Genomic DNA, 22,296 nt, shown 5'->3' with positions numbered 1-22,296 from the left:
GTGAGCAGGTGGTCCCAGAGGTGGGGTCCCCCCCCCCCCCCCCGAGGCCCCCACAGGCCAGGCTTGCAGTGGGGCGAGGCTCAGAGGCCCTGGGGCCCAGGACGGTCACACTGGGCTTTCGGGGGCAGCAGGCAGGCGTCCAGTAGGTGCAGCGGCTCCTGCTCAGGGCTGGCGTCCGGTCCTCCCTGTTCAGGAACTTGCTCTGTGCCGGGAGGGCACGGCTGCTCTCGTGCTTGGGACCGTCACCTGTGTGTGCTGGGTGGGCAGAGGAGGTAGGCGGGACAGACGCCCATGGCGGCCTTTCTGTGGGCTCCCCTCATCCGTCCTTGGGCCTGGTCCCAGCCTATAGCCCTGTTCGGGAATACCGCTGCAGAAAAACTAAGAAACCTTATTTGTCGGTTCAGAGAAGAACGTTTAAAATGGACCTCAATTTTCAAATAGAACTTTGGACTGCAAGGCGGCTTTCCAAGGATCCCTGATAGACCATTCCAGAACCGGGTGGGGAGGAGACTGGTTGCCAAGCCCTGGGGATGTTTGGAGCCTGGCAGTTGCCCAGAAGAGGTTGGGGCGGTGTCCGGGGCAGGCGCCTAGGCACCCACTCAGACCCGGCTCCTTACCTGGCTGGTGGTTGAGCCCTGCTCATTGGGGGGGCCCGGCAGCAAGAATAGGCTCTTGTCATTGGGGGGGGGGGGGGGGGGCTGTGCTCAGGCTCAGCTGGTCGCTGATCAACCCTAGGAGCTGCCATAAGGCACTCAACCCAGTTTCACAAGGAGCCCACATGCATCACGTCCGGTGTGAACAGCGAGCAGTTGGTGGGAACCAGCTGCTTCCCTGGGGTGTGTGGGGGTAGACACGGGATGGGTGGAGGCTGGCTGGGGGCGTCGGCACCCTCACGTGACACAGAAACCACCCGAGGGGTCGTGAGCAGGCCCAAGCCTGCAGGGTGCTAAGTCAGGATGGCCAGAACTGCTCTAGGCACGGGGAGTTGTTTTGGTGTCTGCAAAGGGCCCCCACTTTCCACGCCGGGAGGAGAGGGGGACAGAAGAGGCGAGAGCTGGATCGTGCTTAGTGTTTTATTCCCGAGCAAACCAGGCTACGGACCCTCCCAAGCACACAACCGAGTCCTTCCTCTTCCCGCCGTCCCGTCCCTCAGCCTCCAGTCCGCTTCCTCCAACCTCGAACCGACGACTTTCCTGTGACAAGTCCGCTCCTTCCGAACGGTTTAATGACGAAGAAACGTTAAATAGTTACTACAGAAAAGGGACCAGGAGTCGGGTTTCACTCCGTGCAGAGGACGGCGACGCCACGCTCGTAGAAGCTACGTGGATCCTCCTTGGTGGCGATCTCAAAATCGACCGTGAAGATGAGGTCCGCACGGGTGAAGTTCAGGTAGACGGGCAGGGTCACCTGGGGGGGAGGGCAGGGCCTTACTGCCAGCTTCGGGAGAGGCAGGACACCGCGGGCACGGTGGACAGTGGCCCTGGTGATGGGGCGGCTTGCCTCTGCGTGGCCCTGGGGGTCCTAGTGACGAGCTGGCCCCGGGGGAAGGGGGGCGATGGCTGCACCTGATCACTCGCGGCTGTGCGCACGGCCCCTGCCAACCCCAGGACAGGAAGGGGCCGCTTACCACGTTAGCCTTTCTCTCTGCGTTGGTCTGCTTGAGCCAGCGCAGCTGCGTCAGGGGGAGGACCGTGGAGATGGCGTGGGACAGCGACAGCTTGTTGTTATTGCACGTGGCCCCCTGGAGCTTCAACCCTGCGGGGAGAAGTCAGGCCCTGTCACCCGTGGGAAAGGCTGCCCGAATCTGTGACACCGCGCCCGGCCCTGGCGTGCTGCCTCCCGCGACCTCAGACACGGACTGGGAGCCACACCGGCACCCAACCTGGACCCCGACTCACCCGTGACCCCAAAGCTGCAGGCATCGAGGGTGGCACTCTGGGACGTGGTGACGTTGACTTCCAGGCAGAGCTCCTCCAAGGACCAGCTGTTGGCCTGGGCCACGTACTGCCTGGTGGCGGTGATGTAGGCCTCGGGCACGAACAGGCCGCCCAGGCACACGTGGATGTTCTGCGGGAAGGAGCGGCCCCCGTGAGCGGCGAGCACCAGCCACAGGGGATCTGTGCCTGTCCCCGAGCGGTCCCGGGGCTGCCCCTCCCCCGTGCCACTTAGGAGCCGCTCCCCACCTTCAGCTCCTTCGCGCCGCCAGACGCAGCCGCCAGAGAGATGTTCTGTAGCTGTTTGATCCTCTCGCTGAAGTCGGCCACCCACTGGATGACGGTCATGCCCGCGGGCACCGTGTAGTGGGACCAGCTCCGAGGCAAGATCCCTGCGAGCGAGGTGACCCAGGCTCGGTCCTGACATCCCCGGCACAGGTGCTCGGACCTGCCAGAGCTCGCCTGTTTCCCCAGCCGCGCCTGCGCGCGAGCACTCCGCCCGCCCCCTCCCCACACCGTCTCCTGTCCTGGCTGGGCCCGCACCACCTCGGCCCTGCTCAGTCCAGTGTGGCTGACGGGGTGTACATGGAGGACCCCAGTGGCCCCAAGGGCCACCGCAGCTGCTAACCCCCATCACGGAAGGGGCTGGGCATCACCGACAGGTCAGGCTCTTGAGACATCTGGGTGTTCGCTCCCTGTATCCTTCACGTCCCCCACTTTTCCTCTGTGGTGGCCACCCTCCTGAAGACGGTAAAGATCTTCGAGAACGTTCAGGGCCCAGCAAGTAGGGAAAACAAATTCTTGGGCCCTTCGAAGCCCGACCCCCAGCTGCCCTCACAGGGAGGTCTGTGCAAATGGCAACGTGTGCGAGGCCAGGCGGGACCTGCCGACGCCGGAGGGCAGCAGCCACCTGGCCCCGGTGCGCCCTGCTCGGCGCCCCGTGAGGTGGACGTGGGGGGCCGGGCCCCGGGGCACGCCGGGAGGGCCAGTACCTTTGACCAGCTCGTTTATGAGCGTGCGCAGGTAGTTGGTCTGCTTCTTCTTCCCTTCACACACTTGGACGACGTCCGCGAGGTCCTGGCGAACGTCCTGAAGTAGCTTAGCCCCCATCTTCACTTCTCTCTCAAAGAACCTGAACAAGGGGTCCTAAAATTGTTCAAAGACACGGGAAGGCCAGGGTGAAGGGGAGAGTCCGGGAGAGGCCCCCTCTCCCGTGGGAGGGAGGCCCGTCCACACCAGGTCCCCCGCGGGGAGCCCGGGAGCTCACGGCTTCGCCTGAGCTCGCCCTGGGCCTGGGCCTCGGGTGAAGCTGGCCGGAAGCCTGCCGCGGGCCGGGCCCTGGAACCGCCGGCCCGGCGTGCACGGACGGACCACCTCGTAGAGCGCTTCTGGCCGGCTCCACGGGGTCACCCCCTCTCGCCTGAACCTGAGCCCGGGGGCCCGCTGGGACTACACTGAGCTCCGTCCGTCCAGCCCTCCGGGGCCACAGCCGCCAAGGGGCGGCCCCGCCCACTGCCGGCACCTTGATGTTCTCCACCGTCCGCTTGAGGTGGCTCAGCGTCTGGGGGATGAGGTGCAGCCAGTTGGACGCGGTGGTGTGCAGGGTCCTCATCCAGGCGGGCCGGCCGTCGGACGTGGAGTCCGTCCTGGCCTTCTTCTCCGTCTCGGCGTAGGCCAGGTCATCCTCGTCCTCCAGCATCTGCATCTTCAGCATCTTGCTGATCATGTCCACGCCTGGGCCGCCAGCCCACCGGTGACGGAGGGAGGGGGACGGGAGGGGGACGGGAGGGGGACGGGCGGGAGATCACAGGAAGAAGGATTTGAATGCAGAGGCCACAGAACACGTCTACCCGTGAGGTACGAGTGAGGACGCGTTTCTGAAGCTCAGAAAGCGGCCGGGCTAAAAGGTGAGGTGGCAGATGCAGTGGAAAGCTGCCGCCACATCCGGTCACGGCTGCTGGGGCTGAACCGGCAGCCTGAGCGCCGAAGACGAGAGCGAGGCTGCTCGAAGACTCAGAGCTCACCGTGAGGCTGGCAGAGCCCCGACCGAGGCTGCAGAGGGGCGGGCTCTGGGGCATGCCAGGCGCCAGCCGGGAAGGCTGCTGCGCTGCTAACTCCGTGTGCCCTGGGCCGTCTGCCCCCCTGCTCCACCTCAAACACCGGCCCCCGTCCCGTTAAAGTCTGGCCTCACCCCCGCCCTCACGGGGTCCCGGAGTGCTCGAAGTCCAGTTCCTGAGCGGCACTGAAGGCTGGACCACAGGGGACAGGCCGGCACGGGCTCCCATGTGGGGTGGGCACCAGCCAAGCCTTCAGGGCTACCTGAAGGTGGGACTGGGTGTGACCAGCAGAGGGCTGGAGTGACGGCGGGAGCTTGTTAGTACAGGGACAGGGAGGGCATTCCGGCCAGCCAGGGTGAGCGACAAATCCTACAAACCAGTCCCCTGTCATGGGAGCCAAGTAGGGCTCGCAGCGGGTGCCCTGGGTGTTAATACCCTACGTGATCTCATCTCAGTACAGGCTGTCGTACAACAGAGCACTCGGGCCCAACCCTGGACCTGCCAGGACCTGCCCTGCACCGAGGCCTCGAACTCGCACAGCAGGCCAGCGTCTCGTCTCGGTGGCTTACAGGACCTCTGCCACCTCGTGGGGGTGGGGTAGCCTGGCATGCCTTCAAAGTTGTCCTCAGAGAGCAAGCCTGGTAAGTAGGGGTTCTTGTGCAGAGCTGGGGAGATGGCCCGAAGGGAACTGTCTGATCCCGTCCCCTCAGCTAGCTGTGTGAGTTTGGGGAAATCACAAGTTCTTTCTGGGCCCGGTTCCCATAAAGAGAAGTCTGGGTTAGATCAGCCGTTCATAAGGTTGCAGACACAGCAGCTGCCCGGAGGGCTTGTTGGAGCAGGGCGCTGGGCCCCCACTTCCCACTGCGGAGGTCTGAGGCAGGTCCTGAGACTCTGCATTTCTAAGAAATTCCAATGAGGTTAATGCTGCTGAGAACCATACTTTGAAAACCTCTGCGTTAGCGATTTCTTGAATACTCTTGGGAAAAAAAGGAGAAAGAAAAAGCTTCTAAGGAGTATCCTAATAAAAACTAACGGTTTTAAAACTTCACATAATACCAGGTGCCTTTTGACTCTTTTAGGCAAAACAGAAGAAATCATGTCTGAATGTAAGCTGATGCCCTAGATGTAACTTCCAGACCTCATTGACCGAAACACCAAGTTTTGTCCAGAACCGAGCCTAGACTGCAGGGGAGGCACCAGCTGGGACCCACTCCAGTTCCCGTGCCTCCCCAGGGACGGAGCCAGGAGGGGCCAGGATCGGAAGGGCCAGCGGAGGGAGGGGGCAGGCCGAGGCCTGAGGCCTGAGCTGGTCGGCACAGGGAAGGGGCTGCCCGTGGGGTACCCACCCTGGGTAGTGAGTAGGACTCTCTCCGCGTTGTTGGGCAGGCCCAGCCAGGAGGGCGTCTGCGTGTCGGGGAGCAGCTCCACCCACTGCACGAACTCCTCTCGCCTAGAAAAGCAGCACGTTGGGAAATGCCACCCTGGGTGACGCCGGGGACTGCCGGGCACGGCTGGGGTCTGGACCACAGGAGGTAGGCTTGTACCTGATGCCGTCGGGCATTTGAATGTCTTTGTGCCCGTCGACCTTGCAGGCCAGCTTAAATTCGCTATCGAAACTCTTCGTCGTGAACAGACGCTCCAGGAAAGTGTTAAGCAGACGCTGATCGAACTCGTTGTCCACCCGCCCGCCGTAGATGGACTGGGCCATCAAGGTCTTCAGAGCGGACCACGGGATCTTGTCTGGCGAGATGTTCTGCCTGCCCTGTGTGAGGAAAGCTGGGTTTGTGGGGGCAGGTCGGAGGGGAACCGGCACACCAGGTCCCTCTGTTGGTGGGGTGAGTCCTTCCTCACACCCACATCGAACACGACCCCCGCTGTCGGCCACCACAGCCGTGTGCGCTCCCGAGCGTCCCCTCCCATCTGACACGGCAGCCCGCACTTGCCTTTGCCGTGTCATCCAGCCACGTGTCTACCGTGTCGCAGGCCGACCGCAGGTCAGACTCCCCAAATTCATACTTCTTTGACCACCCCAGGGGTGCGTATCGTAAGCGTTCTTGGATGATGGCGTGGAACCAGGCCAGCAGGAAGTATAAGCGAGCACGCTCATTGGGAGACTGGGTGAGGAAGGTTATCAAAGACGGAACCCTTAGAAAGCAACATCCTTTCCAAGAAAACAGTGCAGCTTCTCTAACAAAGTTTTAAGAAGAGCTTTTTGGGGGGGCTCAGTCCATTGAGCATCCGACTTGGGCTCAGGTCGTGATCTCGTGGTTTGTGGGTTCGAGCCCCACGTCGGGCTCTGTGCTGACAGCTCAGAGCCTGGAGCCTGCTTCCGATTCTGTGTCTCCCTCTCTCTCTGCCCCTCCCCCGCTTGTGCTCTGTCTCTCTTTCAAAAATAAAAAGAGCTTTTCACCCTGAACCACACTGAACTTTAGGGCTTCTGACGCTAGTACCGTTAACACTAATACCGTTGCCAGAAATTAAGTGCTAGTTTTCCTGTTAATTAAGATGTAATCCAATAATGCTGTAAAGATAAATTATTCAACTGTAGAAAATGATACAGAAAACAAATCTAAAATGGTCAGAAAAGGGGGATTACAGCACAAAATGAAATAGTACTTCAGAATTCCTCTCCTCCTGCCCACGAGCTTGGTCTTTGGCGCCTCGGAGGGCACTGCCCAGCCTCAGAGGACCATGGTCAGGAGCGCAGGATTCTCATTTACCCTGGACCTAAATCTGGGCTCTGGTTAGAGCTGCACTGGGGGCGTCTGCTCTCCTGGGAGCCTGGCCGTCACACCCTCACAACAGGACACCGTGCAGGCATACTTTTCAATCTGTTTGCAGGAAGGGAATTTTGCCTACAGTTAAGTAGTACAATTTCCAGGGTTATCAGCCATTCTGGTGTTTCTGGGAGACGTGGGGACCCACTTCCGAATTTGCTGAAGGGACCCGGTCTCCTGGGCTTGTCCAGAGAAAGTGCACCAGGAGAAAGGGACGCTTACCTTGCAAATGCGGGAGACGGGGATGCTGCTGAATGTCCTCAGCATGTTGGCCTTCACCCCCGGGGGAGGCTCGAACACGAAGATGCGGCCTGCGCGGAGCAGGTTCACGGGCACCTGAGGAAGACACTGTTCCTGTCAGTGCCCTGGTTAACTGCATGCTTCGGCTCTACACACACACACACACACACACACACACACACACACCCACGATTTCAGGACAGAAAGATGGCAAACCAGCACTCAGAGCAACATGCCGAGCACACACCTTGGGGTTAATCTCCATGGTGAGGAACAGCCGGAAGCAGGCGTGCGGCTGCAGGGAGTGAAGCTTCTTCTCCAGCTGCATCAACCACCCCGGGGCCAGGTGCACGTTCTTCAGCATCACCCACCTGCACGAAGCGAGAGCCACAGCTACACTTCACGTTTCCGGTCTGGATTCTTGGGAACCGAGGCTTTTTCAAACAAGACAGGCCTACCTGCCGGACTTCACGGCTGTATTGATGGCTTTATCTGCTTGGTTGAAGCCTTCGGCCGAGCCTGGTGCCAGAAAGCTTAGTGTCAGCACGGCAGACTTGGACTTCAGTGTCCGCCGTGAGTTCTGAGGGGCTTCGGCCCGAAAAACCCACCAAGTGCCCTTACCGATCGCGATTGAAGTGATCTGCGTGTTCTGTTCTGCTGCAAGGTCTTCAACGTGCCCGCTGGCGTCATACCCAGGCACAGAGCACATCAGCACAGGAGTATTCGGCTTTACCTGCAGATGCAGAGGTCAGAACTAAGACCGGGAGTCTGTGGAGAGGAGAGGCCTGTGGGGCGGGCCTTGCGAAGATTCCCCCGGCCCCAAGGTGCGGGGGCTGGGAGCCGGCCAGGGTGGGAGTCTGTAAGCAGGTATATGGCCCGACAAGATGGTGCCTAGGGGCTGGGGCAGGCGAGGCCCACCCGAGCCTGCTGGGAGCCAGAGCCGCACCTCTGTGTCCACGATGTGAGTCAGGTCAAGAGGCTGCTCCATGATGGACATGAAGGACTCCCCGAGGTTTGTGGAAACAAACATGTGGGCCATGGCCAGCAGGCGATCAGGACGGAAAGCCTGAATCAGGAGCAGGCGGTGGATGGCGTGCCCGATGGGTGCTGGAACGAGGCATGTGAAGGGTTGCGGGGAGGACACGGCCCAGACTGCCCCGCCGGGACTGGTCTGGCTACAAGTCCCCGCTCGGATGATAGCTCAGAATCATGCTGCCACCTCTGGTCTTCTCTGCCCCAAGGAGAACTGCCACCCTCTCCTGTCTTCAGTGAAGCCCCTGGACACACCTGTGCTCACGTCTACCACATGGGCCTGTGGGCACGGTGGCAGTTACCAACTACACGTGACTCCACCGCCACCCATTTGTTGCAGGCAGAACACAGATCCTGAGCCGTCTAGAGAGGATCACAGCCACCGCCAGCCCTGCCCCTGCTGCCCTGTGGCCGTGGAGACCCTGCCCACTGGCCCGAGCCGGGCTAGCACAGGGCCTGGGGCACTACACTCGGAACTAGCCAATCTCTCCCTTAACGTCGGGCAACGGTCTTCCTACCTGCCTCTCTCGGTCTTTAAGTGAGAGTGGGAACACGAATTAGGACCTGAAGATTTTACACTGAGACACTTATTTTAGGAATTGGCGACCTTCTCGGAGGTATCCCTTCACTCAGGTGGCAAAGCCCAATTTTACATTTGGGTCCAGAATGAAAACACCGGGGAGGCCTTGATGCGGGCTTACTTGAGGGGGCTTCTTCACTCCAGAGGTACGGGACCGTCTGCTCTGGGGAGCTGCTGTCCAACCAGATGCCAAATTGCTGTGGACACAACGGGAGAAGCGTCGCCACGGAGCACAGCCCGTTTTTGTGGGCAGAGAAGTTGGGATGAATACATCAGACGGCTGACGTGTGCGCACGACACACGCAATTCCTTACTGCCAACTTCCTGGGAAGAGGCTGGGACGCGTTCAGAACACTCACCTCGTCGGCCTGAACCTTTGCAATCAGATCTTTGAAGGCAGGGAGACAGCTCAACCTCACAACGGCCTCGGCCTGCTCCACGGTCAGGCCCTGGATCTTGGGCGTCGAGCCAGCACTCAGGACGATCTCCTTCCCTCTCAGGAAGTGCTGGAATTCGGCGTCGTAGGTGGGCTCCCTGGGAAGGGGGCAACGAGTTAGCAAGGGTCTCAGATTCACTTCTGCACTCACTAAAAGAGCGGTAATAGCAAAGACTCTTTTTCCCTCTCTTTAAGCCCTTAAGATGCTAGTAGACCACCTGCAAAATGACAGCGCTCTGCGGGGACAAGTGCAGCAGGGCGGCGGCCTTACCCGATGGTGCCCTTCAGTTTGATTCGGGCCAGCAGCATGGCGAAGGTGATGTGGTCCTGGTGCAGCATGCCTCTGGCCACCCGGTTGAACGCCACCTGGGGACAAGAGCGGGAGACGCTGCCGTCCCCGGAGAACGACCTCCCACCTTCCCTCCCTGGGGACAGCCGAGCGCCGGGCTCTCTACCTGGAAGAGGTCCTTCGTGATGATGGAGAGGCGCTGCGTGTGGTCTGTGATGCCCTTGAGGTTCGGGTTCTCGTACAAGACGTTGTGGTAAATGTCCAGGAAAAACTGGAGGGAGTACTGGTACAGGAAGTGGATCTGAAAGGAAGCAGCGGGCGACGGCCATTAGGCGGGAGGCACAGAGCGAGCGCCGTCCCACGGCGGGTGGCTCCCGCAGTCACCTGCTTCAGGGACTCCATGGTGAAGTAGATGCTGCTGCAGGCGGTGGACAGCGGCAGGTACTGCTGAGACACGGTCTCCACCTCCTGCATGACGATGTCCGTCTCCTCCACTTTCCTCGTCACCTCGGCCGCCTCTCTCTTGAGGTTCTCCAGGGTCGTTATGATGGTGTCGTCGTCCAAGATGCGTCCTTTCACCTCGTTCAGAGCTTGCAGCAGAGACTTCTCGAGCTGGCGTAAACGCAGCTGGAACTCTCCTGAAACGGTCACAACATCCAGAGTCTGCACCACTTGCTTCTTCCAGAAAGAGAACTCCCCTGAGTGTCTGAATAAACCTGACATGTTCTAGAACCTTAATTAAAATTTTAGCCCCAAGAGGTACCTGGGTGGCTCAGTCAGGTCATGAACTCACGGTGTGAGGGATCGAGCCCCGTGTCAATGGTGCAGAGCTGGCTTGGGATTCTCTCTCAAAATGAACTTAAAAACAGTAAAAAAAAAGTTCAGCCCCGTCCCCACCCCCCCAGGGGTACCTGGGTGGTTCAGTCTTAAGGTTAAGCGTCTGATTCCTGATTTTGGCTCAAGTCATGATCCCACAGTTTGTGGGTTTGAGCCCGGCATCAAGCCCCTAGCACCGGCTTGGGATTCTCACTCTCTCCCCCTCTGTCTCAAAAAATCAATAAACTTACAAAGAAAGAAAGGAAGTTCAGCCCCCAGCTTGCTCCGAGACTCCCAAAGCTACAGAGCCAGAAACATACCTTGAAGCTTAAGAAGATCGGAACGCTTTTCGTCCACATCAGGCCTTTCTGCCTTAAGTACTTCATTCAAACATTGGCTCTGCAAGCTGCTGCGGGTGACCGTGAAGTTGACAAAGGTAACGCGGGAACACAGGTCTGGCGGAAACTCCACCTGCCACAAGGGTAAGAGAACAGTCCGCTTCGTCACTGGAGCTGCGACACAGAGCGCCGCCACAGATGTGAATCCCAAGTGCCCCGGTCCTTACGGTTGGATCTCGGGTGGACAGGAAGATGACAAATGATGGTGACAAGTCTATATCCTGGTCGCCGAGGGTAATCAGCACTCTCCCCCCAGTTCGCCGAACTTCGCGGTTCAGTACTGGATTCAAAACCGGATCGTAGCTTTCCACATCCTAGACGCACACACAGGAAGTTTCACGGTTGGGGTTTTACAACATGTATCTTCACCCAAATAACAGTGTTTTGATGCTGACCTAACCAGACGAACACACCGCAGAAGCTACCCAGCCTCTTAGACCTCCCCATCCAGTACGGCAGCCACCAGCACCCGTGGTGACCTGATTTAAATAAAAAATTCAGTTCCTTAAGCGTATTGGCCACACGTGTCTACCGGCATCCTGGATGGCACAAAGCAGAACACTGACATCGGTGCAGAAAGTTCTAGTGGACGGTGATGACAGATAAACACTTTTTTTTGATTCCCTTTTTACAGAACGATTGTAAAGGTTTATCTTTTTTCTGGCATTAAAGGAAGTCTTACAAAGGTAAAAAAAACTACCACTGTTTGCATCACGTAATCTAGTTTTGTTCCACACCCACGGCTGGATGCTGCACACACCTGCACCAGAAGGGGGTTCCCGAACCTCAGCGCACTCTCCAGGTTCTTGCGGAAGGCATCGTCTAAGAAGCTGGTGCGCGTGATCTTGCGGTCCTTGTACTCATTCATGATGAATTCCGTGGCCTGGCCAGAGGGGTCGATGATCAGCGGGTACCTGAGGGTGAGGCCACGTGAGTGCAGGCTCGAGGAGCCCACAACAAGACGACGGGAAGGTCGTTCCCACTACTCAAGTGCGGCTTCCAGACAACCGTAACAAATCCTTGATGCTGAAGCCTTCCGGAAGCACTTCTGCAAGCAGCTAACAGAGTCACGCACTCTCTGGAGCAGGGCCAGAGTTACAAGCTCTTTCTCTGCTGGGACACAGGTTCTTCTCTAAGCATCCAGCATGTGCTTTTCTCCAGGTGCTGAGTGCGCTCTGCTAGAATTACCGTTCCGTGTACTACAGCTCTTCCAGAACCAATGCTCAGCAGCACCTACCGCTAACAGGTGCAGATGGCTCAAGCCGCCAGGGACCCTGGCAAATAGCAGACACAGCTTAATCCTCAGGAGAAGCCTATGAGAAGGTACTGAGAGCACGTCTGTTTTACACGTGAGGAAGATGGGGCACTAAGAGGCCACAGGGATTTGTCCAGAGTCACGTGCGTGACCAGTTAGTTTTTAAAAATCATAATGCACACAGGTGCTTGTACAAAATCCAGAAGCTACAAAAGGGCGTGCGGTGAGAAGAACCGCCTCCCTCCTCTAGCTTTTGTTACCAGTTTCTGACCCGTCTACCCGGGGAAGGGTCAGGTGTTTGCAGACACGTGTGTGCGTGGGCACGTGCGTCCGTGGGGACGCGGCACCCACTCCCCTTGCGCACGGTCTGCTGGAGCCTTCTCTGAACGCACACTCGGAAAGGCCCGGTCTGCAGGACCCCAGCCGTCCACTACGGAGGCGCACCGTAATCGCTTAACTGGCTCCTACTGAGGGGCACGGGAGGCGTTTTCAGTCTGTCAGTCACATTCTGTCCTGACATTTGTCATGCTTCACGTGGGCCAAGCTACTGTTGAATAAGCACCTGGGGGTGTGTGTACTTCCCATTCAGGTGAATCCAGCTCTGCGCAGACCACACCGATGGACCGATAATCTCACCAGCACATCTGGCGAGACACGGAGCCACTGGTGGGGCCTGAGGATTTGCTCATAAAATCAAATGACACCTGCAAGGGGCTTCATCCTCGACGTGTCCCTGGAACCGTGACATACTTCAAGGATTCAAAGACTTCAAGATGTGGAGATAAAGTCAGAAAACACTGGAGGCGTCTGGCTTTAAGAGCTGCCACACAGGAGGGTCAAGCCTCAGGGCGTGTGGCCCTGTACGTGGGGTGGGCCCTGAGGACCCCCTGAGCCAGTGTCAAGCCTGCCCTCCCTGAAGTCACCCTCCACCTCTAACTCTGGCCTCCTTAAACCACTTTCCCCCTTAACTCTCTTTAGCTAACTATTTTCAGTTCTTGTAATATTTTTGTAATTATGTTTTTGTCGTCCACCCCGACACACAGCCCGCCAATCAGCTCTGAAAGGTGGCACGAGAGGCCTTCGCTGCAGAACAATTCGGGCGGTGGGGAAGCGGGGGTGGGAAGGGCCGCGCCCCCATCAGAGACGAGTGCTGGGCCTGCCTGCGTGCTCGCCCATTTCCAAGTTTCCCTTCGTCTCCTCAAAGACGTATTCCGAAGAAACACAAAACCACGGGGTCACCGCACATAAGGACTTCCGAGCCACTCCCTGTGCACGAGCGCATACCTGTTGAAGCGCTTCAGCATGATGGCGTTCTCCGTGCACAGGTCGTCTGCGGGTAGGGAGCTGGCTTGCCAGCGAAGGCGCTCGTCGGCGTTGGAGAGGTACTCGGTTCGCGCGATGTCTGTACGGAACTGAAAGTGAGGGCGGTTACCTTCCTTTCCTCCTCAAAGCTCCAGGCGCACCGTTTCCGGGCCAGCGTGGAAACGGCTGACCGGGCGCCAGGCCAGAACCCCATGGCCCGTTACCTGGATGTTGGCCTGCTGTAAGTGGTGGGACCACGTGGTGAACAGGTTCTGGCGCATCTGCTGGTCAAAGTAACCCGCGTAGGCGATGAACGCGGCCGACAAGAGGCAGTCCCCGGCGATGGTGGACATCTGGTTTTTGAAAGTTTCACTTGTTTTTTCCCATCGTTCACGTTCGGCGGACAAGCTCTTCAGGAGAGCAGTGCTCCGGTTTACCTACGGGGAAGATCCAGCAGGATTTATACCAGAAAGTGAAAATCGGTTCCCCCCATAGGGCTCTGGGAGGGCCGTTCACAGTCCCAGAGGACAGAGGACCCAGCTCCTCCACGACTGAGGATGATACGGGCCTCAGAATCTAATCGGGCCGCAAGAGGGCGTAGAGAAGCAGGGGTAGCCTTGAGACATGTGCGTGAGTGGAGACGGGGCAGGGAGAGGGCCCGGGGTGGACAGAACAGCAGGTGGGGGTTGGCCTAGAGAGAAGAGACACTGCCGGCAGGAGAGGAGAATATTCCGGGGAGTCAGGAAGAGCGTGGGCATGGCGATGGACACAGCAGTGAATGCAAGACTCGGACAACCGTGTCCTTGGTGACCCCACAGGTTGGCTTCAGATCGCCCCCTGGTGTCCACCTGTCCTAGTTAACGCAGCCCGGTGAACCAGGAGGCCAGCAGGCCCTCTCGGGACGGAGCTGGCTGGCAGACGAGAAGGCGGGCACACACACGGGGACGTGTGTGAGGCGCCAGGGGCACCTCATGTCAGAGCCCACGAAGAGCTGAGAGGAGCTGGCAGAGAGAGTGCTCCTGCCCGGCGACAACCTTACTTTCGCTTCGACAGCGGCCAGGTCTGCCTTGATGGCCTGGGCCTCCGAGATCAGGACCGCGTACTCCTCCTTGTAGCGGGCGATGCTGGCTTCCAAGTCCCGGATCATCTGTTCCACCTCGTTGGCCTTCTGCTGGTTGTCCTTAGCGTCGTCCTCCAGCTTCTGTAGCTCGTTGCGCAGGGGCTCCACCCGCTTTAACATGTCAGCGTAGTTGAGCTGAAAAGGGCAGACGGTAATTAACTCTTCCCGAGTGACGGGACCGGAGGGGACTTTTCCCACGGGAGCTCCCGGCCACGCCACTTACCTGCGCGATGGCCCATTTCACCATAGGGCCGCAGGCCAGGGAGGCCCGGTTGACAATCTCGTAGTTGTAGCTTGGATTGGACATATAGTTTTTCTTCATCTTCTCCCTTATGGCATCGCTGCAGAAGAGGGATTGTGCTTCTAAGCACGTGTGGGGCAAAAGATCTTAAAGGCCAGTTCCCCTCTGTTGCCCCAGTGACCACGGAGGATGAGCCGGACCACCCGTGTTCCGGGGGATGGTGGTCTCTGACCTTCCCGCCCCCACGCTCCCCCGACGGGCGTCAGTGCCCAACGCCAGCTTTGAGTGAAATGGCTTAGAAGGCATTTGTGCAGTTGACGTAACAGACGCCACCTCCTGACACAACAGGCCACGGTGACACGGCCGCGCAAAAGCAGGGAAACCTCTCAATGCCGGAGCGCTGTCTCCTGCTTCCTGGCGACGCTCACCTGATCTCCTCTGCAGAGAAGTTGACGATGGTGGGGATGAAGTTCTCTCTCATGATGATGGAGCGGATCTGCTTCCAGTCTGTGGTGCTCTCGCCCAGCAGCAGGCAGATGGACTCAAGCGCCAGCTTCACGGCGGCAGGGGGGTTGGCCATGGATCGCACCTCCACGAGGTGCTGCTTCTTTATCGACTTCACAGCTGGGCACCACGGTGGCAGGAGGGGCGGGAGGGCGACAGGGCGGGCAGGTGAGGTGCGGTGGCACAGCAGAGCCGTGGCTCCGATGAGGAGGAGGCCACTGCTCAGAAGGCTGCAGCGAGCGGGACTTTCTGTCTTTAAACCCCCTGGAATAGCTGGCCTTTTAAATAACTCTGAAGCTCTCCCGGCACTAAAGGCCACACTGAACATTCCATAAAAAGCAGGAAGCTGCCTTTGGCGATGTCTCACGGGTCCCAGTTAGTTCCTTTACCCCCATAAACACTTAAAACGCTGACACATTTCAATTACGTACTTACCTTACACAATTTAAGCAACAATATTTACATTCTGCCATAATCTAGAAGCTGTCTGCTTGGCTGGATGAATATGTAGAATTAACAGCTCTAAAAAAAGGATGGCCGACGCCTTCTACAAGCTAAACTGCACTTTTTCCAGTCTGAACTTTTACTAAAACACTTTTTCACTGGTTACTCGGCAGTAAAAATTAAGTTCCCTTCGAAATTAGATTCTCAAGGAAAATCTATAGTTTGGATGGTGTAACAGGAAGAGCGCACGTTTGAAACAGGCGCTGATGGGCCGCGAGCGAGCAAGGCATTGGGCCGGATCCCGGCCCAGATCCTGGCCCAGGCGCTATGGTGTCCCGCAGCAGCCCGTGTCGATGAGGAATGGGCAGCGACTGCCATGGGTACGCAAATTAGCATTCGCTGGTCTGGCCAGAAAACGCGTAGATAACCCCAAGACGACACTACACACTTTAAGGCATTTCTGGGTGAAACTCCAGTCGGATTCATAAATGGTGTCTTCATGTAATTATCGTCAAATTAAAAAACAAACGTATTCACGTAAAACATATTTTGTCAATTGTCTCCTACGAGAGGGGCTCGGCTCTGGTGGAAGCAGACAGCCCCGTGGGGATTTGCTTTAAGGAACGAAGACCGTCTTTGGTGTTTAGAAAAACCTTCAGGTATTTGCCAGTGATGCTTCCAGACACGCACGCGCCTCTGGGGGCAACCCGGGCACAGCCCCAAGCTGCACAGCCAGCCCCGTGGACAGAAGACGCCCTTTCTAGAAAGCCAGACCCCCGACAGCTGTGACGTACCATTCTGGGCCTCAATGACCGCAGGCTCCACCTTGTCGAGATCTTCTTTGACGCTCATCTGTTTGTCTGCGATGACTTCCTGCTGCTTGTGCAGCTGTTCCTGAATTTCTTGGCTCATCACCTGGTGAGAGGGACGGCTCAGCTACGGGTCCGCGCCGCGCTGCCGAGTGCGACCCGAGCCACGGTCCTCGTTCCGCTGGGCGCTCCGCCCCCACCCAGCAGCCTGAAGCCCACCCGGGACAAGACCGCGCCCGGCAAGCACCTTCTTCTTCTCAGCTTCCTGTTGGTCCTTCACCATCTTCTTCAGCTTGTCATTGGCGGCCGCGTTCTTCACCTCCAGCTCCTGGCTCTTTATGCGCAGGTCGCGCCGCAGCTCCTCCACCTGTGGGACGGGCGCCGCGTCAGGGGGACAGAGCCGCGCAGAAATTTCCCGGAAAGGGGTCCTCACGCCAGCCCCCTGCCCGCAAGTGAAGCGAGCACCCGGGATGGACGTACCTGGTCGACGGTTTCCTTGATCTTCCTGAGCCCGACGTTCAAATGCATCTGCTGCTCCTCCAGCTCGCTCCGCTTCTCGTGGAACAGGTTGGCGTAGTGGTTAATGAAGTCCAGGTAGTGGCGAGGTGTGATGGCCATCGTCCGGCCCCCTCGCTTCGCTAGCCGAGCATTAGCCTTTGAGAAGACAGTGAAATCTTTTCGCTCTCGAGGACGTTCTCTGCCATTTGCCCTCCAAACGCTAACCGCTCTGTAGGCCGCCGAGTGACCCGGGGCAGGGACCCAGCCCCGAGGAACCACCCTTGAGACGCACCGGGTGGCTCGGTGGGTCGAACATCTGACCCTTGGTCGCAGCTCAGGTCACGATCTCACGGTTTGTGAGACTGAGTCCCGCACCAGGCTCTGCGCTGACAGCACGGAGCCTGCTTGGGATTCTCTTTCCCCCTCCCTCGCACACGTGTGCTCACTCTCTCTCAAAATAAACACACATGAAAAAAAAAGGAGTCACACTTGAGTTGGGGGTCTCAGCTCAGCCTCCTACAAGATCTCAGGGAGCCCCGGGAACCCCTAAGCTCGCTCGTCAAACCTCTGATGACCCTGGCGACCTCACACGTGTACAGCTGGGGGGCACTGTGTAATGCCGTGCCTCCTAGGCCTTCTGCTTATTTTCCATGGACACCAAAGTAAGAGGTGGCACCAGGAAGAGGGTGAGAGGCGCGGCTCCGTGGGACCAGCTGCTCCGGCCCCTCCGGCCACGGCACGAGGACACGAGCCCAGCCAAGGAAGCCAGGGCAGGGCTACCTTCCAGAGGCAAGTGGAGGCAGCCTGCAGGTATGGCAGGGGGTGGCAGGGTAGTGGTCGACTGGACGCCCACAGGCTCAGAGTGGTCTTTACGAATGTCTTTCAGATGGGAGCAGATGGGACTCCTCCATGATGAGGAGTCTAAGGCAAGGGACAGCAAACCCCGGCCAGTGGGCCAGACCTGGCCGCTGCCCGTTTCTGCAGACGAAGCACTAGCGGCACACGGCCAAACCCACCCGTTTCCATGTGGGCCGTGCAGGCTCTGGGTATCAAGGCAGGGCCAAGCAGTCAAGAGACCCTCCTGGTCCATGAAGCCTCAAACATGAACTATCTGGCCTTTTCCAGGAGAAGTATGCCAACCCCTGGCCTAGGATAGACAACCAGGACCCGTGCACCTAGCGGCAACGAGAAAAGGAAAGCGGAGTAGAGCGCTTTACGGAAGCAGAATCCACAGAGCAGCGAAGGTCAAGGATCTCAGAAGGTGCAGCCTGGTAAGTAGGAGGATGTGTCACCGACAGAGTTAACAACGAGCAGTGGTATTGTGCCTAATACGCAATACCCTAGGGTCTCGTCTTCATCGATTTACCTTTACGATGGTTAGTTTTGCTTTTTCCGGGACCTTGAAACAACCCACCTGGTGAAGAGTCTGATGAACAAATACACAGCTGTTTACAATCGCTTCCCGATGTGACGGCGGCTGTGGTAGTTTGTCATACACAAGCGGCATGTAATCAGGCACGATGTAATTCGGCTTTTCCAGGTCCATTTTACTCGTGAATTCCTTGCCCACTTGATACAGCGCTTCAGTGGACCAGTCCCCAAACCAGTTCAACACACACCTGCAAAAGACGCCCACGTCTCAAATAGCTCCCAAGAGCCAGGTCTGTCCCTTGAGAAGAAATCGGCTGTTGTAACCCAGAGCCGAGCACACGTCGGCCCACCTGTTGAAAAGTGCCGGGGAGGTGGCCGCGCGGTCCTTGAGCCCCTCCGAGGACGGGTTCATGGTGAAGACGACGTGGAGGTTGCGGATGACCTGGCTGGTGAACCATTTGTACAGTTCCTCGTGCGAGTCCAGCATCAGGCCCTCCTTCTGGGCCCCCTCTTTGCACTGGGTCATCAGAGTGGCGTACTCATCTCCTTCAAAGAGGCCGGGGACCTAACAGACGAGAGGGCGTTACGACTGACCGGCCCCGGGAAGCTGACACCACCGCCCAATACCACGCAATGTGGCACGTACCTCCCCGTTGGCCAGAAGGGTGTTCATTCGCTCCAGGAATCCAGAATCTAACACGTTGGATTCATCCATTATAAATGCTATCTTTTCGTTCTTACAGCCGGAACGCCTCAGCACCGTCCGAAGATCTTCATCGAAGTCTTCCCCGGTGTACTTTCTGTGCACCTGCGGAAGCAGTCGGCAGGTTAGGTCCAATCTCATTCAGGGAGCCGTGTGCGTGAGTCGGGAAACTGTCGCTGGGAGTAAGAGGCATCGACCAGACCCACCTTAATCTGGTACACACTCAAACCATTCATCCAGGCCACAAAACGGGACAGGGTGGTTTTTCCTGCTCCACTGACACCAATCAGAAGCAAGTGGCCCTGAGGCTGGCGGAATATCCTGACAGCATCAGAAAAGACAAAAGGGTTTTAGGCTCTGTTCTCCTTTTGACACTCAGGTCCTAAACTTCCTCAGGAGTTAACCTACAACATCTCTAAGGTATTTTAACTTAAATTGGTAAGTCAACCACTTGTTGAGCGACTGCTATTTGCCAGGCCTAGTGGGGGACGTGGTCCTATCCTCCAGACACCCAGGTGGCACAAGGCAGAATCTAACAAGAGGTGTCAACCATGGCAGGAACAGACTGTTAGCAGGAGCCGAGCGACTGTGCGGGAGGCAAGTAAGGGACGGAGAAGCGGGACTTAGAAGGGAGGGGGGTTGCTTAGCTGAGAAGGCAGAGGTGGAGGTGAGGGGAGGTCGGCTGGGAGGATCCCCTACCACTACATGAACAGTGGCGTGGGTGAGCAGGGAGGCTGTAACAACAAAAAGCCCACCGGTCGATCCTGAGCACGTGGTCTAACACTTCATTGAACAGGACCAGAGGAACATCAAGTTCTTCTTCATAGAAGACTTTCAGCCTAGCCTTGACGTAATCTCTCAATTCTTCCTGGTCTACTGGGATGTAATCCTAGAAAAAAAGAATTAAGACCCAATTACTAAGAGAAATCATCTTCTGTATTACACTAGTCAATTACAATTCCAAGTACCAAGAAACCATTAAAATATACGAGAAGGTATCACTTACAACATAGCAACAAAAATGTAAGTTAGCTGGGACTCGATCTAAAACCAGGGGAAATCTTTGTAGAGAAAACTGAACGTCCCTGAAAGACCTCATAGAAGGCCTGAATAAATGAAGAAGACAGAAACCATGACCGTGCAGAGATAAGTGAACTGCTGTAAAAACGTCAGCTCCATCCAACTTGACAAGAGAAAGTGAATACGATCCCAGCCACAAACAATCTCAGTGGTGGACAGCGGTGGTGGTTTTAGCACAACTTGACAAGCCAATTCTAAACTTCATTTGCAAGAGGAAAGGGCCAAGGACGGTCAGGTCAAGATCGCCCTAAAGAAGAACCAGCGGTGGTGGTTTTAGCACAACTTGACAAGCCAATTCTAAACTTCATTTGCAAGAGGAAAGGGCCAAGGACGGTCAGGTCAAGATCGCCCTAAAGAAGAACCAGGTGTGAAGGCCTATCCTATCAGACTTCATCGTCATTATCTATCAAGGTCATGCAGTTTTGAGCACAGGGAGTGACAAATGAGCAACAGAGCAGGACAGAGACTCTGAAACAGACCTGTGCAGGCAGGGAACCCATAATGACAGATTCTGCCAAGTAAGGGATCATCCAACAAATAGCGCCGGGTCAGGACGTCCCAGGGGAAAACTGGAAACAGACCTGTAGCTCACTCCACACACACACACACACACACACACACACACACACACACACACACACGGATTATGGGTTTAAATGACAGAATTCTGACAACATGTGCTTGTCAGAAGACACCATAAAGACAGCGACAGATGAGCCACTGGGAGAATATGGTGCCTATAAAGGAGAACGATTAGTATCTGGAGTCCAGAAACACACACAAAATTCTAGCAACACCAAACCTGTCTTGCTACCTCATCCCTGTGCCTGAACTACCTGCTGAATGGAACGCACATTGAAACTACACCTTACTAAAAATCCTACTCTCAGAAAAACAACAGCTCACAACTATTCTAGAAGCGTCAACTTTGTATAGTATAACAGTATAGGAAATGTTTTTACATGGATTATTCACAATTGGCTCATTTCTGGAGTGTGAGGGAGGTGAAAGCAAAGGGGAAGACTCCTTTTGCTGCAAGCACACTGAAGCCTGGCCCCTGACGGGTGGGACTGCATGGCTCTGGCAGCAACCATCTCATAGGATAAGAAACACACGGCCGGCCCGCCAGCCCCTGGGCACACTCCGGGGACAGTCTACCGTAAGTTATCAGCATCGTGCCTGGAACCAATGATTTGCTTACAGGGTACTTTGGGAAAAAGGTCTGTTTGACAAGAAGAGAATTCTAACTGAAAGGGCAGAAGGAAGTATTTCTGAAATGACAACTTGTTACCTTTGACAGCCAGTTGCTGTACAAGATGGGCCGGCTCATCGCCTTCTCTTTGTCTATGTTGGGAAAGTGCTTCAGAGCAACCATATCGATGTTCTCGTCTGTCCAGCGCCTCTCCTCGTCCTCCACGAGTCTGTCGAAGAAGAGCCGTGTGTGTATCAATGCAAACAGGAGCCGTGCTGAGAGAACACCCCGTTTTGTTGGGGCTGCGGGCAACTCCAAGGGCTAGAATTAGCCTTTACTGGAAGTTTTCATTTTTCTCCCAATGGAAAAACCTAAGAATCTGAACTCCAGACAGCTTAAACAATTCAAAATGTTATTAAACATAAAACCCCTCAAACCTATGGCACTGTTACATTAAAAAAATTCCTCTAGGGGGCGCCTGGCTGGCTCAGAACATGTGACCCTTAATGTGGGGGTCATGAGGGTGAGTGCCATGTTGGGTGTAGAGATTACTTAAAAAACAAGTAAAAAAAAAATCCTCTAAAAGTGTTTAATCACATCAATTTACAACATGCCAACGTGATTCCAGTTTCTACGCTTGCCTGATACAAAGTTCCCAGGGTCACAGGGGAACAGGGGGACAGCCAACACACGCGGTGCCAGAGACCCAGGGCTTATAAAGGAAACCATGACGAATCAGGTAAGACTGAACGAGTCCACATGGATGGGCCGGGGGTGGGGGGGTGGCGAGCACCTCCTGAGAAGCTGAATGTGTGACACACTCAGGCTACCAGGTGCGGGTCACATAATTAATGCAGCCAATTGGAATTTAATACAACTTCACCTCTGGCATTTTGGGAAATCTGTGAAATTATAGCTCAAATTTTTTCATTATTTAAAAAAATTTTTTTTTAACATTTATTTATTTTTGAGACAGAGAGAGACAAAAAACACAAGCAGGAAGGGGCAGAGAGAGAGAGAGCAAGAGAGACACAGAATCTGAAACGGGCTCCAGGCTGTCGGCACAGAGCCCCCAACGCAGGGCTTGAACTCATGAGCCGTGAGATCATGACCTGAGCTGAAGTCGACACTTAACCGACTGAGCAACCCAGGCACTGCCCCCATCAAATTTCTTCATTATTAAAAAAGAGAGGGTTAGAAGTTTTTCTTGTTCTGTTT

At 56.5% G+C, this 22,296-nt stretch overlaps 1 protein-coding gene across 1 annotated transcript in view; it reads right to left on the bottom strand.

The window, feature by feature from the left end:
• Positions 1–1,055: 1,055 nt before the first annotated feature.
• DYNC1H1 (dynein cytoplasmic 1 heavy chain 1) overlaps positions 1,056–22,296 on the bottom strand; it is a 76,828-nt gene continuing 55,587 nt past the window's right edge. The window contains exons 43-78 of the mRNA XM_019462287.2: positions 21,178–21,307; positions 19,562–19,695; positions 19,013–19,127; positions 18,750–18,911; positions 18,454–18,668; positions 18,147–18,351; positions 16,715–16,888; positions 16,482–16,601; positions 16,220–16,340; positions 14,906–15,101; positions 14,460–14,577; positions 14,156–14,371; positions 13,341–13,553; positions 13,099–13,226; positions 11,320–11,473; positions 10,727–10,873; positions 10,482–10,632; positions 9,730–9,983; positions 9,512–9,646; positions 9,328–9,422; positions 8,980–9,154; positions 8,742–8,817; positions 7,955–8,115; positions 7,630–7,741; positions 7,467–7,527; positions 7,256–7,379; positions 6,991–7,104; positions 5,935–6,105; positions 5,536–5,753; positions 5,338–5,441; positions 3,457–3,668; positions 2,927–3,080; positions 2,184–2,326; positions 1,899–2,067; positions 1,628–1,755; positions 1,056–1,407 (exon numbers count right to left, since the gene is read on the bottom strand). Of these exons, the coding sequence (XP_019317832.1) occupies positions 1,279–1,407; positions 1,628–1,755; positions 1,899–2,067; positions 2,184–2,326; positions 2,927–3,080; positions 3,457–3,668; positions 5,338–5,441; positions 5,536–5,753; positions 5,935–6,105; positions 6,991–7,104; positions 7,256–7,379; positions 7,467–7,527; positions 7,630–7,741; positions 7,955–8,115; positions 8,742–8,817; positions 8,980–9,154; positions 9,328–9,422; positions 9,512–9,646; positions 9,730–9,983; positions 10,482–10,632; positions 10,727–10,873; positions 11,320–11,473; positions 13,099–13,226; positions 13,341–13,553; positions 14,156–14,371; positions 14,460–14,577; positions 14,906–15,101; positions 16,220–16,340; positions 16,482–16,601; positions 16,715–16,888; positions 18,147–18,351; positions 18,454–18,668; positions 18,750–18,911; positions 19,013–19,127; positions 19,562–19,695; positions 21,178–21,307 (5,434 nt within the window). The 3' untranslated portion in view covers positions 1,056–1,278. The remainder of the gene's footprint in view (positions 1,408–1,627; positions 1,756–1,898; positions 2,068–2,183; positions 2,327–2,926; positions 3,081–3,456; positions 3,669–5,337; positions 5,442–5,535; positions 5,754–5,934; positions 6,106–6,990; positions 7,105–7,255; positions 7,380–7,466; positions 7,528–7,629; positions 7,742–7,954; positions 8,116–8,741; positions 8,818–8,979; positions 9,155–9,327; positions 9,423–9,511; positions 9,647–9,729; positions 9,984–10,481; positions 10,633–10,726; positions 10,874–11,319; positions 11,474–13,098; positions 13,227–13,340; positions 13,554–14,155; positions 14,372–14,459; positions 14,578–14,905; positions 15,102–16,219; positions 16,341–16,481; positions 16,602–16,714; positions 16,889–18,146; positions 18,352–18,453; positions 18,669–18,749; positions 18,912–19,012; positions 19,128–19,561; positions 19,696–21,177; positions 21,308–22,296) is intronic.

The sequence above is a fragment of the Panthera pardus genome, unplaced genomic scaffold, assembly GCF_024362965.1.
Source record: "Panthera pardus isolate Hobbes unplaced genomic scaffold, ASM2436296v1 HiC_scaffold_24, whole genome shotgun sequence".
NCBI classification, from domain to species: domain Eukaryota; kingdom Metazoa; phylum Chordata; class Mammalia; order Carnivora; family Felidae; genus Panthera; species Panthera pardus.
This window is presented reverse-complemented; position numbering and strand designations above follow the sequence as displayed.